General features: G+C 39.4%; 1 protein-coding gene and 1 long non-coding RNA gene across 2 annotated transcripts in view; one reads left to right on the top strand and one right to left on the bottom strand.

The window, feature by feature from the left end:
- Positions 1–13746, bottom strand: part of b4galnt4a (beta-1,4-N-acetyl-galactosaminyltransferase 4a) — a 164345-nt gene extending 150599 nt beyond the window's left edge. The window contains exon 1 of the mRNA XM_088611109.1: positions 11446–13746. Within this exon, the coding sequence (XP_088467235.1) occupies positions 11446–11596 (151 nt within the window). The 5' untranslated portion in view covers positions 11597–13746. The remainder of the gene's footprint in view (positions 1–11445) is intronic.
- LOC148645485 (uncharacterized) lies at positions 11389–15765 on the top strand. The gene is made up of 2 exons (XR_015928066.1): positions 11389–11506; positions 13741–15765. It is a non-coding gene; the product is annotated as an uncharacterized LOC148645485 (long non-coding RNA).
- The last annotated feature ends 2094 nt before the right edge of the window (positions 15766–17859 follow it).

Raw genomic sequence — 17859 nt, 5'->3', positions numbered from 1 at the left:
TTCTTAAATTCATCCCTTCAAAGTCTGCTCTCCAGGAATTGTAAACTTTTGACTTGGCCTGTACATTTTTAAAAATACTTTAAAACATGTATTTTGTTGTAATCACAAATCCCTAATAGAACTCTGGTCTGTATTTGCTTCACTGTCTTGATTGATTGAAAAGTCAAGAACTTTACAAGCATTTCCCTTTGTAGGTTCTACTATTTTTGTTTCTGCTGCTGACATTTTTAGAGGTTTTGCCTACTATGGGGAAAGTATATGGCAAAAACTCTACTCTCTTCTTGTGCATAGAAATAAACCTCTGGATCTGGTTCCCTACAGCATACTGCTAACACTATAGCTTGGGTAAATGTAATTGAACCATATAGATTCAGAGACTCTCAAGTCCTCATCTTGAGTTCCAGAGCCTGAATACTGTTTAGAACTGTTAGACAGCTCTAAACTTCCACCTCTTCTATAATTCCTGTCTCTCCATAACAGTACATTTACATGTACATTTTTCTCCATCGTTTTCAGTCAGCCATGTTCCTGTGATTCCAATAAGATCATTGCCTACTAATGTGACAGCTTCAACCTTATGCAATTTATGTCTAACACCGCTATCATTTACAGTAGGTGCAATGCATAAACACCAAGATTACCTTCAAAATCAATTGTACATAAGAAACAGAACCAATGTTTGAGGCTATTTGTGAAAATATTGGAAGACCTAGTTTGCTTTCCTAGAGAAACAGAGGTTCCCTAGTATTTCTGTTTTCAGTGTTAACTTCTCTTGAGATGTTCTTAGAGCAGGCACAGTTGAATTACAACAGGTACAGTTGGGTATGTAAACAGTGTAGTTAACCGAGATCTGCTGTGCACACAAGGCTTCAATGTATAGCCAGTGCTATCATTCACTGCCACCTCATTTATCTTTCTTGGGAAAGTATAAATACAGTATAATGAAGAGGCTCTCTATCTTGCCAGGACATGTTTCTCTGAGATAACAATGGCTGCTTTCCAACAACTGATTTGCATAAGAACGAGAGCAAACTGTGAGCACTCATTATGGTCAAACAAATTCTATTAACCCTAGGTGAAAAGACTTGGGGCGCCTAATTGAAGCACCCCGTCTCCTCTCCCCACCGCAGCTCCAGTCATTCCATGGCTTTTAGAATCCAATCAAAAAATTAATAGGGGGGAAGAATGAATCTGGATAGACACTTTAATCTTTTGGTCCTCAACATTTCTTCATAATTTCACTTTGAGAAAACTAATACATCACGCTAGATTTCATGCTGATATTAAGTAATTGTGCTTGTGCTGTTCATAAATCTGGCGGGATGACTGCGAGGCAGTAAGTGTTTCTAATTCACATCTCTTGGGTCCTGGGCTTGATTCTGAGAGTGGGGTTTGCATCTTCCTCTCTTGACCACATGTTTTCTCTTCAGGTGCACCCTGTCATCTTTTAACCGGTGAGTCTAAATTACCCACTGTTTGAATGTGTGTACCCTATGATGGACTAGCACTCCGTCTTAGGTGTGGTACGGTCTTGCACACTATGCCTGCTGGGATAAGACTCAGGTCACCATGACCCTCTGAAAATAAGGAGGTTACTGATAACGGAATGATGGATGGATGCAATCCTACCTTTCTCAAAACTCCAATCAAAATAGATAATCAAAATAACACAAATGATCAAATACAGCCACTGCTACTGAATGCATTTTTTAAAAATACCACAGCAGCTTTCTGTCAAAATCTGTTCTTCATAACATAGATCTGCATCAAATTTGTTACTAAGGAACGAGTAGTAATAAACCATCCAAGTCACCTGTTGGCTGCTGAAACATTCTGTGCTTGGCTTGAGACACACAAGCCTATTGGAGGCTATGTCACTCAGAAGCAATCCTCTCACCCTTAACAATCACAGGAATTCAATTGCCTTCAAGGTGGGGTTATTGCAGCATTCTGCAGAATAAATGCAATGTACGAGTTCATGGCCAGTACATCCCACCAAAAAATAAGAAAATCAAATCATGGAAGATTAAAAAATATTTAATATTGTAAAATGCTGACATTTAGACATACCCTAGTGTTACTATGACAGCAGGCTTTGGGGTATTGCAAACAATACAGGGAAATAAGGCAACTCAGTATTGTAGTATGCAATGTCAACATACACAAAAGCCCTTTAAAATGGTCTTAAACCAGAATTTGAAAATATTTTACTTTTATGGCACTTTTTACAACGTCACCTTACCACATTAATCAAGAATGAGTATTTATCCCCATTACCTGTAAAGCGCTTTGAGTGGAGTGTCCAGAAAAGCGCTATATAAGTGTAAGCAATTATTATTATTATTATTATTATTATTATTATTATTATTATTATTATTATTATTATCCAATTGAACATGCTCTTAATATAATTAAAATAAAAGGAAGCCTACGTATTTTACAGATTTTTTTTTTATTTAAGACGAAAAAAGCATTGTCGATGCTGAATTGTTCAGCTGAACAAAGTGATCAAAACATAATAGGGTGCTAGCGAAGCTCAGACAGTACAGTCCACACAGTACTGGCTCAGACCTTGAACAAGCTGTACAAGGAGCTGAATGCAACCAGGATTCCAGGAAATGAAACACAATGGTCTGAGTTCTACCTGGACTGGGTGGAATCTTGACTTTTCATGCCAACGAGTCTCCTGGGCTTGGTCGCAAAGCTGTCAGCTGCATTATTCTTCATGAGAGGTACATGACTGAGTCAAAGCTATCTCTTCTACAAAGCAGCTGTGGGACTCATACTAGATGAAACAGCAGATGACTCAGTCAGGTGTACAATTCAGGAGAAAAGTGTGCACCGTCCTCGCTTCCTTTATAAACGTTAGGAGGGCTGCAGCCATACAGTCCAGTTGTTGAGTAGCTTGCAATTACAAATGGAAGAAAGCATATATTTATTTTCTAACAGCTTCAGTTCAGGCTTGTGTGGAAGCTGGGGCCTATCACTGGCAAGCATGCACCCTGGACAGGACACCAGTCTTGCAGGACACACACAGACACAAGCATACTTGTAAGGTCCGGGGGTCTACAATTGAACCCAGGGCCCCAGCACTGCGAGGCAGCAATGCTAACCACAACCTCTACCAGGCCACCTTGAAGGGAGCACAAAAGGAAAAAAAATGTGATTCCAAATTAGAAATAAAGTTGAAGTAAAGGCATGAGGCAACTAAATAGTTCCACCCATCATCAGTAGATACTGCAGTCTACAGTCTTAAAATATAGTTTTTATCCCAAACATACATTTTCACAATTGCCACAAGAGACTATTTTTGGTGAAAACATACTTGTTAGCTAATAGGATTGAAAATAATATCAACCCTTTTATCATTTTTTATGAGGCCTCAGTGTGAAATGTCAATTAGTGGCAGGACGTGGAGAAAAATGTCATGGGGAGGGAACAACGACACACTCGGGTCCTGTGTGAAGGTAAAAAGCCACAAGTAAAAGAATACGGACAGTCACCAGGGCTCCTAAGAGGCTTAATATCCAAGGTAGGCTGTTTAAGGGGCTTTCTTATTTCCTGCTCACAGCTAATCTCACAGGCATCTTCATTCCCCTGTATTTCTCTTATGGACTGGCAAGACAGAAAACAGTAGCTCTGAGGCCTAATGCATTCTCAAAATAGAGGCCATTCTGTTTCTGATCATGCTTTCATAATACTTCACACTAATGGTATAGTACTTGCTCTGATACACAGGTACGTCATTTAATATTTAAAGACCTGTCCGTTTACCAAAGCTTAATACTCGGCCAACTTTCCATTGGAAAATATGCTCTGACTTGATGTGTTGGTGTTTTTGTGTGCAGACACATACTTAATAAAGCTTTATTCATTTTCAAAGTAGAAAGACCCTTCGGCTCCTCCTGCCCAATGCACTCAGTAAACAACCCACTGAGGCACAGCATGGTTATTTTGGAAGTACAGTTCTACCTAAAAAAGCCTTTAGCAAAAACCAGATACTGTGGGCTAATATTTTGAAGATTTTCAAGCACATATTTTGGAGAGGCATTTAGAATGCATTTTTCAGTTCACAACATTCTATCCTAAAATTTGAAAATGTTTTCTTTTACACAGAGCATAGTGAATGTGTGGAATAGGTAATGAAATATCATTGTGCAAGTGGAGACTTAGTCTATCAAAACTGAGCCAGACATCCTAATACAGTTGCTTTGTGTACTAGAGAAAGCAGTTCTGATGGTCAACACGGTCTGTTGTTGACAACATTTTCGTCTGTTCTTAAAAAAAGAAAAGCCAAATTATACCTACTGAACCCCAACATTTACAACGTATCCAAATATTTCCCAGAATCATTCAAAACACCTAGCCATAGAAGTAAAGTGTAAAAAAGTCAAATTTTGTGAATTATAAAAGTAAAATTAAACCAACTTAAAAAATCCTGCACTGGGTTGTTTATTGCCACCCTGAGTATAGTTAAATACAAATTTTCACTAAGATAAACCATAATCACTCAGAGCTGTGAGGCAGACTACATGAATGCAAATTGCTTTTGCAATAAATGCAGCTGCCTGGTCAGTACATCTTTACTACCTAATTAGTACAAGAGCATTATAGGTTTTTTTTGTTAAACTCATGATGGAAATGAAGCCATTACACAAAATAATGGATTGCGGTATCTGTCGACAAGACAAAACACCCAACGCCAGCCATCTAATAAAAAAGAAGGTGGATGTATGAAGGAAATGACTGACTATGCTGTTAAATTTAAGACGAAAAAAAAGTATGTTATTCAACACTTCCAAGTGAGTGGGAGTAAGCTTGTGGTGCAGCTGTCAGCTCACTTGACATATCTCTCTTCTGGCTGCATGAAGTCTCTCACTTTTCAGATGAAATCCTTTCCACCATCTGGATCTATTCTCTCTACCAGCATCAGTGCTGACTGTTGGGGAGAAGGATCAATGTCTTACCTTATGAGCAAGAGAAAACTTTGGAGCTGCACGGAAACGCAAGAGACTGAAGCTGGATCAATCTGGAGAGAAGAACACCCTCACACCCCCACAGATGTACCCAGTGATTCTGAAATGCACCTAAATGCAGGACGCTGAACATTGTTTTACAGAGCCCCAGCCATCTTTAAACAATCAGTCCTCGACTGAGCCCTCCAACAGCCTTGTTTTAATAAGGAGCTTCGCCAGGCCCTGTGCAATTAGCAGAAATCCTTATGGATATCGACAAAGTCAAAAGACGGCTTCAGGAACACACGGCCATGCAGTTGAGGCATATTCCCGAGGATCCTTCCAGATAAAAAATGGATCTGTGGATCAATAAGCTGCAAAAAACAAAATGAGCAAGATGAGATAAATGACGCCCTCATTTGTAACCTTTGTCTAAGGCCAAGCTACCAGCTGCTGTTGTTTGCAAGTGCTCCATTTACGAGTGGTACTGTGTCACATACAGTACAGTACATAATCTGTACCAAGGGTGCTCACTTTATTGCAGCTAGTCTCTGTATGATCTATATTTGTTATCTCTAACTCATTACATGTGTTACTGTATGTGTCTCTTGTGGCTGTTATCCGCGTTTCTTAAACTGTTAACGCACTTCACCAGCAAAAATGACTTCTATAAAAGATTTCCAAAACCTTATCCAGGAATTGTTCAAGGACTAGCAAACTAGCAACATGCTGTGCTGTTCTTCTCATTAGCAAAGCATGGCAGCAGTGTGGAGCAGCTACAGTTCATAACTTCTCACAAGAAGGTTGTGGGTTCAAATCCCAGGTATGGCACTGCTGTGGCTTCCTTGAACAAGGTCCTTAGCCATGGAATATGTCCAGTAGGATAACCTGCTGGATAAATGTAAATCACTTTGGATGAAGGTGTCAGCTAAGTATATTACCAAGTAGGAAGATTTACTCGCTATGATGCTTTACTTGGTCATCTTTGGGAATCTTCTCAAATGTCACCTGAAAAAATAACCATTAAAAATAGAAAGTTTGAAGAACTACTGCTCTTGCTATATGCAGACTGGTGCCACCTCAGTGTGGGAAGACAAAGAAGTCACTCTCGGTGCAGGGCCAAGCTTACTTTAATAAATTCCTAGATTTAATACTACCATGAATCCTGCGTTCCCTTTTTCTAAGTCAAATCATTTTTTTCAGTAGTAAATTTCAGTAATAAAGAAGTTAATCCCTCGCACTGCAGGACATTTAAAAGATAAGCACACAATTCTCCTTGACGCACAGAGATCGAGGGGGAACACTAAGAATATCTGGAGAGAATTAAAGTGAAAATTGGATCTTTCCTTCTATTCCCAACAGGTGGGTGGCATGGCTGCTGCAGCCTCACAGCTCCTGGCTCCTGTGTTTGGTTCTGGCCAGCGTGACCTTCACTCTGACGCCTGCATGTGTCTCTTCTAGTCAAGTGCCTCTCTGTTAGGTGCTCTGGTTTGTACCTCCTTCCTAGGACATGCTGGCTAGGTTAACTGGCATCACTAAACTGTCCTTTGTGCTTGTGTATAGGCCTTCCGATGGACTGACAACCCATCTAGGGGGTACTCCTGCATTGTGCCCTAAGCTACCAGGTGCCACAATTCTTACCAGCAATAAGTGACTTGCCAATAATGACTGGATGGGTGGAGTTTCTTAAAGTGGGGAGCTGAACTTTATGGAAGAGGCATTTAACAGGAATGTAGTATGGCAGAAAAAAACCTGAGTTTAATACAAAATTACACAATTAGTATTTCCAAAGGCCTTATATGACCCTTTTAAAATAATCTGGATAGAATTCAAGACAGGTACTGTACAGTATGTGTATCCCTCACATTTTACCATGCAACCTTAGCTTACAATACATTTCTGAAATGTAATGTGCTGCAAGTGTTCAGATTATCAATAATGTAAGTCACTTTGGTCAAGTATTATTCTCAATACGCTTTCCTCTAGGTGTTGGCTGAAGTGATCTGTGTTCAGTATGTCTAAAGAGGGAATGAACACTAAAGGACAAGATGAGGAAGTCAACCAAGTAAAAACATTTACTGGGCATAATAATTGTGGCATTAACCATACAAAAGTGACAAAACAAGCATTTCATGTATAGTTTTTTGGGGGGTATAGTACACCTCACCTTTAGTAGTAATTAGCTCACACAGACACTTCACTACTTTGCGTACTCCTCCATTTCCTTAAAAACATTCTTTGTCTGGAGTTTAATTTTTATTTTCACCAGCATCAACAAAAAAAAAAATCTAGTCTCTGCCACAATGTGAAACTGCTAGGCTGAAATGGGCTCCGGAGTCTCAGGGACTGTGATGTTAAGTGAAAAGTAGCTCACCTTTTTCTTGTCAATTAGCAGTTTTAGTAGCTGTTGCTGGAAAACAGAACTGACTTCCAGGAAGTCATGATAAAAAAAAATCAACAAAAATGAGGAGCTTAATTATCTGCTAGGATGGAAATCTACAAGAGGAAATACATGACCACACAGATTCTGAAAGTGATTTTGAGTATTTTCCTTAAAGAGGTTTTAACATTTCCATCATGAGCTACTTATCAATTTAAATTCTGATTGTATATTTACCACCGGCTATAGATGTTTACAAAATGAGCACAGTTAAGGTAATAAAAGTGCAGCAATCAGAGGTCTGTGCCTTTAAATTAGAGAGGTGCTTTTCCCCACTTATTTCCAAGGTAAGATTCTGAACAACCCTCACTCTCCCCTGGCCTCCTGGCTCAAAAACATACTGATCAGAGCAAAGGTTCCTATGTTCCCAAGTAATAGAAGTTAAAATGAAGCAAAGAAGTCAGATTGACTGCTGTTTTATATGGGTTTGTTTCCATTTTGTATTTCCCTTGGTTATTCTGCTGCCTTGTCTAGTTTTGGACTTCATGTTGAAGTGCTCTTGATTTTGTTTTTGTTAATTAAAAGCCCAAAAGTCAAACCTGAGCCTGTGGCTTCAACAAATCTCACTTTAAATTATGTTTCTGTCAATTGCTGTCAAGTAACCCATCTGAGGAATTCTCTCTCAGTGCTGCAAACATTCTAAGTACTCACTGTATTATTATTCTTTTCCTAGCAGCACTGTCTTATTTAGTCATATCTGGGCCTTTTGTGTTCATTTGCATTTACATTAAAAATGTAAAGCAACATGTTCCCTTGGGACTGAGAGCCCTTCAAGCTACAAGGTTCATAAAGGGTTACCATGAACTTCACAGGTCGGGGGACAAAAGCTTTTAGAAATCATTAGTGTGCAGAACTGGTTAGTGGTTTCCATTCACTCTCTCAAATTGTCTTTGCAAGGCTGCTGAATGCGATGCAGAGAGGTCCCTACAGAGCATGATTGAGGTCATGAATGGGAACTGATTGCAGTGGGTCAAAGCACACTGCACACAGCACGTACAACACTTAATTGGATGAAGTATCCTCTGCAATTTAAGTAACAAGCGCCCTTGTGGAATCTCTGCATCTTTGCTTTGACTGCAGTTGTTTCAGGCATGTTAATTTGGGTTCCCACATGGGGTACTTTCTTCTTTTTTTACCAAATAAAGTCTATAATATTTATGCGTTTTTCAGTCTCATTCTAAGTGTTTAGCTGCATCCAGTGGAGTGGCAATGCTTTCTCTTTGGGTTTTGTGATTTGGGAGAGTATTGTGACGCAGCAGTTAGCACTGCTGTTTCACAAGGTTTAATCTCGGCACCTTCTACAGACCTTCATGTTCTCTGTGGACTCCGGATTCCTCCCATCTTCCGGGCATGAAGGACAGGTGTGTTCTAGATGGTCCTTCTTAGAGTTCAATTACTGGCCCCTATGAGGAAGAGAGCTGAGCACCTCATTACTGTGCCCTGTCACGTGTGACTGTAGTGTCTTTTTTGCCCTATGTTTGCGGTTCGGTATGGGATGGACAGATAGAAATGAAATGCCTTTGCAATTCAGCATATCTTCTGTATGTGCGCCAACAGCCCGAGACCCCTTCAGCGATGAAAAGGGATCATTCATAGATGATATCAATACTTTCACTTTTTAATAGAACCTTCCTCTCATTAGAGATCATTCCATCGGGTCACCAACATTTCAAAATTAAGAAATCAAACTGAACTATAAGCTAGCAATTATGACAAGAGGATTAGACCTACTAACAAAGTAAGGATCTTTTAAAAGAATATCTTTGTACCTGTGGACCCACCAAGCAAAGATTATAGATATACTGTATAAGACCAAAGACACATTTCTTTATATTGGGTGTCCTGTTCATGGTCTTCATTTAATTTTTCTGCTGGAGACTTAAAGAGACCTAGAAAACTAGAGTTGCTTTACTCAATATACTTCTGTTCCCATGTAATTTTTTTGTTTGTGTCCCAGATTACACTTTTTTTTATTTAAATTTTATTACAGTCATTTCTTATGTGGTAATTGTATTGTGCAAAACGTTTTTTAGACTTAAACCCAAACGATTCACAAAGCTGTTATGGGTCACTTTCTGTCCTATTAGTCTGTGTTTTGAGTTACTAATGTACTGTGAGATAAGAAAGTCTGGATCTTGAGATCTCTCTGGGTCTTATAAAAGCTCTTGAACAAAGAGCCATCATAGCTTTCAAATCACACTCTTGGCCATCAGTTTTGAGACACCCAGTATTCTAAATCTGGATCAGCGCAGGTAGATGACAGAAGTAGCATCATGTGGTTGATGAGCTGGCTGATCCCTTTAATTGTTTATCTGCTGACAGATAATTAAAGCAATGTGGTTTTGGCACCCGTTGCTGGCACTCTCTTTACAAAGGAGTCTCTCACAACAGAGTAGGTCGATCCAAGCTGTGCTTTCCCACTTCTGACAACTTTCAATCGCAAGCAGACTCCTAAAAAGCATGACAAGGTTTTGAGACCTATTGTGTTTGTCATGGAGTTTATACCACCTTTAAACCAAAGAATGCAGCTTCATTCCAAAAACTGTGTACGTAAAAAATATTTTTCCCAAACTGCTGTACATGCTCCTGCTAGACAAAGGCTTTTGACTTTTGAACACTTCCAGAAAACCAGGAACAAGCTTCGAAATGCAGCAAAAAAAAAGCTTTTAAAACAAACCTCTGATATCGCAGCAGCCACCAGCAATGCCATCTCTGTCATAAATGTAAAATAAAGGAGAAGTTTAAATTTCTTCTTAAGTGCAACAAGCTAATCCACTTTGGAAAACTGCAAGGTCAATAATACGCATCGAACTTGTTTGTAAAATCGATATCCTTAGTAGTGATTTAAAGCATACAACATTTACAAGTTACGTTTGCTCTTGGATAAAAACGATAAAAAGGTTAAAGTGAACATGGTGCATCCTGGATTCTTTAAACCATAGCATAATATAAAAATACCCCCCAAAATATTATCAGATCAGTTTTTTACATCTTCTAGACTGGTTGTGACTGAGATATAGATAGGCAGGACATAATGGGGTATTGTGGGAAAAAGACATTGAACATTCAGTAGATTAAAAACATCATAGTATGATTTGTAATTGATTCTACCTTAGCTGCATTCATTTTAGTAGACATGCATACAGTACCTCAATGACTAGACCATTCTATTGGAAGCCTGTAATTATCTCTTGAGGTTTTAGACACAACATTTCTGTTGGAATTAAACGAGCTTTTCCAAGACATGTCTGAGTGATTCTCGCAGATCAATCTTCTAATCGTATTTTAGTAATTAATAAGTCCCCTGGTATTAATTCATAATATTCACTGTAAATAATGTACAGTACATTCAAACACACTACTTAATTTACTCGATATTTCTATGTATGTCGCTTACTGCTTTTCTCAAATTATTAGGCAATTATTAGTCATATTATGTGGTAATTAGTTTATCCGATTTGTACTTTCCCAACTTGAGTAACAAATCCTCCAATTTTACGAAAATCCAAAATAGTGGCGCCATTCTAATGCAATATGAATAAAGGTCACTTGGTTAATGAACTACACAGCACACAATCTCAATTCAGTTACAGAAATCAGGAAGATTGACATTACTTTACCTACTGTATATCTCTCTGAACAACACAAACTTCAGGATGTCGGTGAGGGAGAAATTATAATCATGGCGATCATTTTCTAAGATCCCACTTTGTTAAAGCGGTTATTTGGCCACGCTGACACTGTTAAGCGTCTATTTTCTCTTAGAATTATACTCTTTTCCCTTAAGCATTTCACTTTCGACCTAAAGATCTACCAAAAAGTACAACGAAAAGCTATGAAAGCAACTGTGAACATGTCAGATAATCTGGAGTTGTCTAGAGGTACAGACTAGTCAATCAGACTATGCTGCCCTTTCGAGAAGACTCCCTGGCGGACAAACGGGGCAGATTGTAAAGGGACTACACAGGTGTCCGAGCTGTATTCGCACTTGTTAAAACTAGAACTTTCGAAGTCATACACCAGGGCAAGAAAGAGGAAGCGATGCCCTACCTTTGCCATAGTTGAAGTGGAATTTGATGGCTTTGCCCTGTCGGACCAGGTTGATGTGCAGGTACGTGAACCACACGGCAAAGGTAAGCAGGACCAGCAAGAGAAGGAGTTTGAACTGCTTCCGAATTTTCTTCACAGGCAGACGCAGCATCCTTCAACAGTCTAACCGCTCCAGAATTTGGAAAGTGAGTTTTTTGAGAGGAACAAAAATCACCACATGTCGGTCACCTCAGAGAAGTGACCGGGTCTTCTATGGGTTTAGGTAGTCACTGTAAAGGAACCCAGCGCTTGCGAGTAAACCAATGACAGTTTCATCTGAAAACTCATCAATGTCTACAGAACACAAAAACTGTCCTTTTTCCAGGTCATTGCATTGTATCCCGTAACTCGGAGCGCCGAGCACCAGTCAGTTTATTATAAATTAAAACGCATGTCAAAGTTGCTTTCCTCGGGAGCGCATACATGTCTTACTCAGTATTCGGTTATTCAATACACAATACTCCCAGTTTAACTTGACTTTTCCTTTTGACCTTATCCGCCCTTTCACACGCATCAAACACACCTGATACGCATTAATTACGATTAACTTTCTTGCAAAGCTGTCGGGTATTACTGGTGCATTGACAGTCCTTGAATTTAAAAAAAGATTATTTTTTTTTTAAAGGCGTTATTTACACATCTTTGACCGACATGTCCTCTCCTTTCCAGATCTCTTTACTTTGCATGATGCAAAAAGGCACCAAGGGAATCGATGGAGAACTTGAGATGTCAGAGGTCGGCAGAAAAATAGCAGCCCAGTGATAATCTTCCAGAATCCCTGTGCGGCGAAGCTGATGACTGTGGCCCCGTTGATTCAGCGAAGCCTCTAATTCGAACAGCTACTTACAGCAGATCATCCCTCAGGTTTAGCGGACCAACTTCACAGAGCAGCCAGATAAATCAAGACCTCTAACTTCTAACATCTCATTTATTTCCATGACAGTAAACTACTTCCGTAATACTGTCTGCCGCACAAAGACACGCGGTGTTGCTTTGTATCAATTCACCGTTAGTTTTTCCCCCGAAATAAACAGAATATAGCGCCGCAGAAGTGCTCTGTTTGGGAAAGATCGCATCTGATAATTTTCCGTTCCTCCTCACGGGCCGCCGGGTGTTTTTACCGGACCTTTGCTGATTAATCTCATTGATCAAGTCATCCACATCATCTAAAATGACACGTCCCTTATTTCCACTGAATGTGATTCTCCGTAGTAAAATGTGATCCCATTCACAAAAACACCGAAACCGATCAATTCCTATATTCTAATCATACATTTAATTTTCAATTATTAAAGATAAATACACCATCCACCTCGTTTGTATCGGTTATCACAACGACAAATGCATCACATGTGTGCAAGCACTGAAAAGAAAAAAAAATGTTATTTTTTTCCTCGCCGTTACTTCCAGGAATAGAATTGTAGCCCGCAACTTTACATCCACGAGGTTCCGTTGTTTGCAAGGTGCAGCGTTCAAAAGTGAATTTCTAATAATAAACAAGCCAACCGTAAACAATAACAAAAGATTTTCAGAAATGTGTCTCTTCGGTATTTTCCTGTGTTTATCTTCGGTGTTGCCTGTCATAGCAGAGTACATCCGTAATGTTGTACTCGCATCTGTGTAGGATGCGCAGCTTTGTACCGACGTATCAGTCTGATCTGTTTAGACGCGACTCCCCATAAGAGCAACGTAACACGACCTTAAAATGGTTTCTTATCAGAGTGCCTTGCGATAATAATACTCTAATAATAAACGGACACTGCCTTTGTCGAAGACTGTGTTCAGCCACTTGATGAAGCATCTGTGCACAGCAGTCCCGCAGCAGTCCCGTACACCCACAAGCACTGTATATTTTTGCCTTATTCTGATACATTCATTCAAAGCGTGCCACCCTCTGTAGCGTGCTGTTGTCTGGTTTTCCTCCCAAACATATCTACGATGCAACCCCCCTCAAAAAAAGCAAACAATAATACACTGTAGCACTGATGTTCTGTGTATGTCATTAATCCTAAGGAAGAATGATTGTAATAATATTGTCCGGCCTCACCGTCATCGCTCATTTTCTGCAAAACTACCACGTTGCTGTGGGTGAGGGTATGTTCAGTAAAAACAGTTTTTTTTGTTGTTGTTGAACAACAGTTGTTGTTGTTGTTGTTGTTGAACTGTTTAAAAAGGATTTTACTGTACCACCGAGACTAACACAGCTCCGGTCCCATAACCAATCTAGAGCTCCGCTTCTCTTTTCTCCCCTCTCAGCCAGCATCTACGCTGCTGAGCAACCGAACTTGGGCAGAGCGATAATGGACAAAACGCGTATCCAACCACGGCTGGGCTCCTGTACAGAGCCGTAGTCACCTACAGGGGTAGGCGGGACGAGAGCCCATCAGGTCAAGCCTGCGAATTGACACCTAGCTGTCGGGACCCACCATGATAACGGTATATTATTCATGCCATTTGATTGCATACCTCTTTGCGATGAATTTTCGCCTCTGTTTTGTGTGAGCCGCAGGGCGTGACTGACTGAATACCTTCTCGTTTTAATGGCCTCATAAGACCCTCTCACAACGAGAAAATCAGGCTGCAAAGATGCATGGTCTGAGAGAGCGCTTGGTAAACTGACGGGTGGTGTCTGTGCTTGGCTGGGGCACACCCTCATTTCTAACAAAGGCTTCATTTATCACCGTGCACCGAAAAATAACGATTCTAATGAAAAGCAAAGTGAAACGTGGACAGTAATTCTTGTGATCCTATCATCTTCCTTGTTATATAATAGCAGATACCGATGAGGAAAACAAGTCAGTTCTTGGATTGTTTCTCAGACCTGTATGAAGCGGTTTACTTGACAATTTTACGATACTTAATTTATCAAAATAATGATTTATGGGATTTGCGTGTATTTAGGTATTTTTTTGTCATTTTGTAAACCCCCAGTAATTCATAGTTTTAAACTTGCTTTTATATTATCATGATCAATGCAGGCTGTATCACGTATTATAGTCAGGCAGCTCTTAATGTAATTGAAATTGAGTTGAGGCATATTTTACATTCCGACCTGCGTACAATTGTTTCCACTTTATATACTTTGTATATGGAGCATCACGTCCTGCACCATGTTATGTGTCACTAAAGCCCGTAGCGTGAATCTTGTATACTGTACATACTGTTTGAAGGTAATGAAAAGGTGTTTTTTTTTTTACTTTAAGAAGAGAATCAAAATGTTGGTGAATGAACTCTATTGACGTTCATATTTCTTAGGGGCTAAGGGCAACACAAGCTCTAATTTCAAAGCATCGTAAGCATAACTGCGGTTTAACTCAAATTCATGTCAGAAAGAAATCCCGTTATTCATTCCTTTGGTCGCCACCTGCTGGTAATAAACGGAGAAAACATAAAAAGTACATGAACGTTTTAAACGAGATTAAATTAAGGTTACAATTCGGCCTGTCTAGCCTGTTTGGTCATTTTCAACCTACACAAATAAAAAACAGGCTACTGGCTCTAAATTGTTTTATGTGCTTAAGAGGATTCTTATGCTCCAGTCTGAGCTTTCTTGTTTTTAATATTTGATTCACTTGCTCCACTTCACAATGGGTGTCCTTGGAATCCAGCGGTGTGCAAGACATTTTCTCCAACTTTGTTATCCTAACACAGGTGTAGACAATGTTGGCATCTGGATTGCGGACAGTCATTTTGAACTTTCTCCGTAAGTCAAGTACTGTGTAGAAATATAGGGATACAACTGTATGCAAATTGCATGCTGACCCATGACCCATGACCATGCATGACCCATGACCATCAATGTGTGATAATTGGCAGGTGTCATGGTGTGCCGTCTTTTCTTTCTTTTCCCTTTTGTGTTGTTTTTATCCCTCTGTTCCAGGTCCGGTCCACACCGAACTCATTGCCCCTGAGTGCATGGTATTTATCAAGCATCCAGGCATACAAGGTGGGATTCAGTCTGTAAAGATCGCTGCCTGCCATGCTGATTGCACTGGGATGGCAAGAGGACTATAAGAAGGGTAGGAGCCTTGTACTGCCTATGCAGACCTGAAAACATGTCCTGTGTAATTCTTTGTCGGACACATCCTTCAGCAGAGTCGCTCTGGGGTCCAAGAGGAACAGGTCTTTTTGTGACCTGGTTTGGGTTTACTGGGGTGACCCCTCGTTAGTATCAATGATTCTTTCATGGTCGCTCTCTGCTGTGCATTGTTCCTAAAAGTGAATAACTTAAATAATTCTCTAAGCACTTTTACTGTTGATAATAAAGCTTTTGGGTTGGAATGTTGTGTCTCTTCTCTGTCATTGACACCACAGCTGCTTACGCAATTAATGAACTTTGTCAATTTACTGTAGGAACCTCCAGACTATAGAACTGAGATGTCCTAGTCCTCAATAATACTAGGAAACGTAAGTGAACCATTTTAATTATTTAAAGGTGTATCTTAACTGCCTTAAGTAAGCTTGTCACCTAGTACTGGGATTTGGTTTTGCAGGCCATTTTCTAATGTAGAAAATGTGTCCATTTTATTTAAGAAAGCTAAATCTGATATTGCATATGGACAGAAAAAATACAAATTTGAAGTCTACAAAACATTGTTACTAGAAAGCTCTTCAAAAACTAAAAACAGTCATTTAAACAACATGTTTTGAACTTTAATTTTATATCTTTGCTGTGGTCCTTAAAAATGACAGCACTGGCACAGGTTTATTTGAACTGCTCCACTGATCTAATATAGACAGGACTGATTTATAGCTGATAAAAAAGGCTATTACCCCACGTCACACATCAGTTTAGAAAATCAAATAATCTTCCTACTGAATATTAAAATAACGCTCCGACAAATTATTTCATCATAAAGCCGTGCAGTTTTATGGCCTCTACATGGTTTTGTGTGTGATTTATGTCCTCTGCCTCCTGAGACTGGAGTGTTTATGGATTTGAAATCCAAGGAGATTTTAGAACAAAGACAGTCAGATAGTTTGATTATAATCGAACGACTTCTGTGCATATAACCTCAGCTCATCACTTAACCAGTGTAGTCAATTAAGCAGGAAAGCAATAAGGAAGTAGTCATAATTTATTACTAAAATGGTTTATAAGGATGAATGTTGAATCTCCTTTGGGAAATTTAATTAAAACATTTCCAGTGAAGGTTACTCAAAAAAATGACTATGTGCATGCATATGGACAGAGCTGTCAGGTAAGTGAACGACCAGAAGAGCAGCACTTAAACCCTTTATTCAGCCTTTATTAAATAAATCACTCAAATGATTCTCAAGGTGAATAGATATTTCTTCTTAAAAGTTTTACTGCTATAAATTAAGCTTGGCTCACATATAATAATATATACAATGTGGTTTAAATTTCCAAATTATCAGTTAATTTGCTGGCAAAATAATTTGTCAGTTCAGAAAATGACTCTTAAATGAATGTCAATTTCTAAAATGAATTTAGAATGAATCTGTAGCATTGTCAGCCTGGTGGAATGGAGGTTAGCTTGGCTGTTTCACAGCTGCAGGGTTCTAGATTTGATTTCAGGCTTCGGTGCTTTTCTTTATGTCTCTGCTACTTTGTTCATTTTCCACATAAAGTGAAGAAGTGAGCAATTACATCACCAGTTGAATTAAGGGGAAAATTTAGGCAGCTCAGATCGTGCAAGTCCAGAAGAGAATTTAGGCAGGATACTGGCAATAATACCAACTATAAACAGTGCCATGGCATTTTTAGTGACCAAGCAGTCAGAACCTTGGTTAAACACTTCATCTTAAGGACGGCACCTCTGCATAATGTCCCTGGTCTACACACTGAGAAGGGTATTGGAATGGAAGTTCTGGTGCAGAGTGAAAATTGCCACCTACTGGTCTACCAACATCAATTAAAATAGTAACCTGATTTTCCTCAGCATTTTCATTACTACTGTGTCTCCTGTCGTAGTACTAATCAGGCCTGATGTGCTAAGCTTCTGAGATCTGACAAGATCAGGTTACAAGGTGATAATGCACCTGTCACAGGGTGGTAACATTACTGTCTTTGTACCTGTCAACCTGTCTGTTCTCAATATGTCAAAACAACAATTATGACAAACTGAAACAAGGATGTTTATGTATTTTGTGAAAGCCTATTTGAAATAAGAGGCTCATTACATACAATGCCTTATGAGCTTTCCGACTTGCTAAAAATATATGCTTTTTAACTTAAATGAATACAGGTCTTTCTTAGGGCTGCAAGATCTCAATACAGTTCCCTTACATTGCCTTCAATCTTTAAGACAAAAGCATTGATGTATCATGTCAGTAGTTCTTTAAAAGTGTATGCACCTGGTTTTCACTGAGCAGGGTGCTAACAAGCCCCATTTCACATCATGCTGTTTTGCT

Source organism: Lepisosteus platostomus, chromosome 18, assembly GCF_059453375.1.
Source record: "Lepisosteus platostomus isolate fLepPlt1 chromosome 18, fLepPlt1.hap1, whole genome shotgun sequence".
Classification (NCBI taxonomy): domain Eukaryota; kingdom Metazoa; phylum Chordata; class Actinopteri; order Semionotiformes; family Lepisosteidae; genus Lepisosteus; species Lepisosteus platostomus.
The sequence above is the reverse complement of the archived record's forward strand: the minus strand, read 5'-3'. Positions and strand labels throughout refer to the sequence as shown.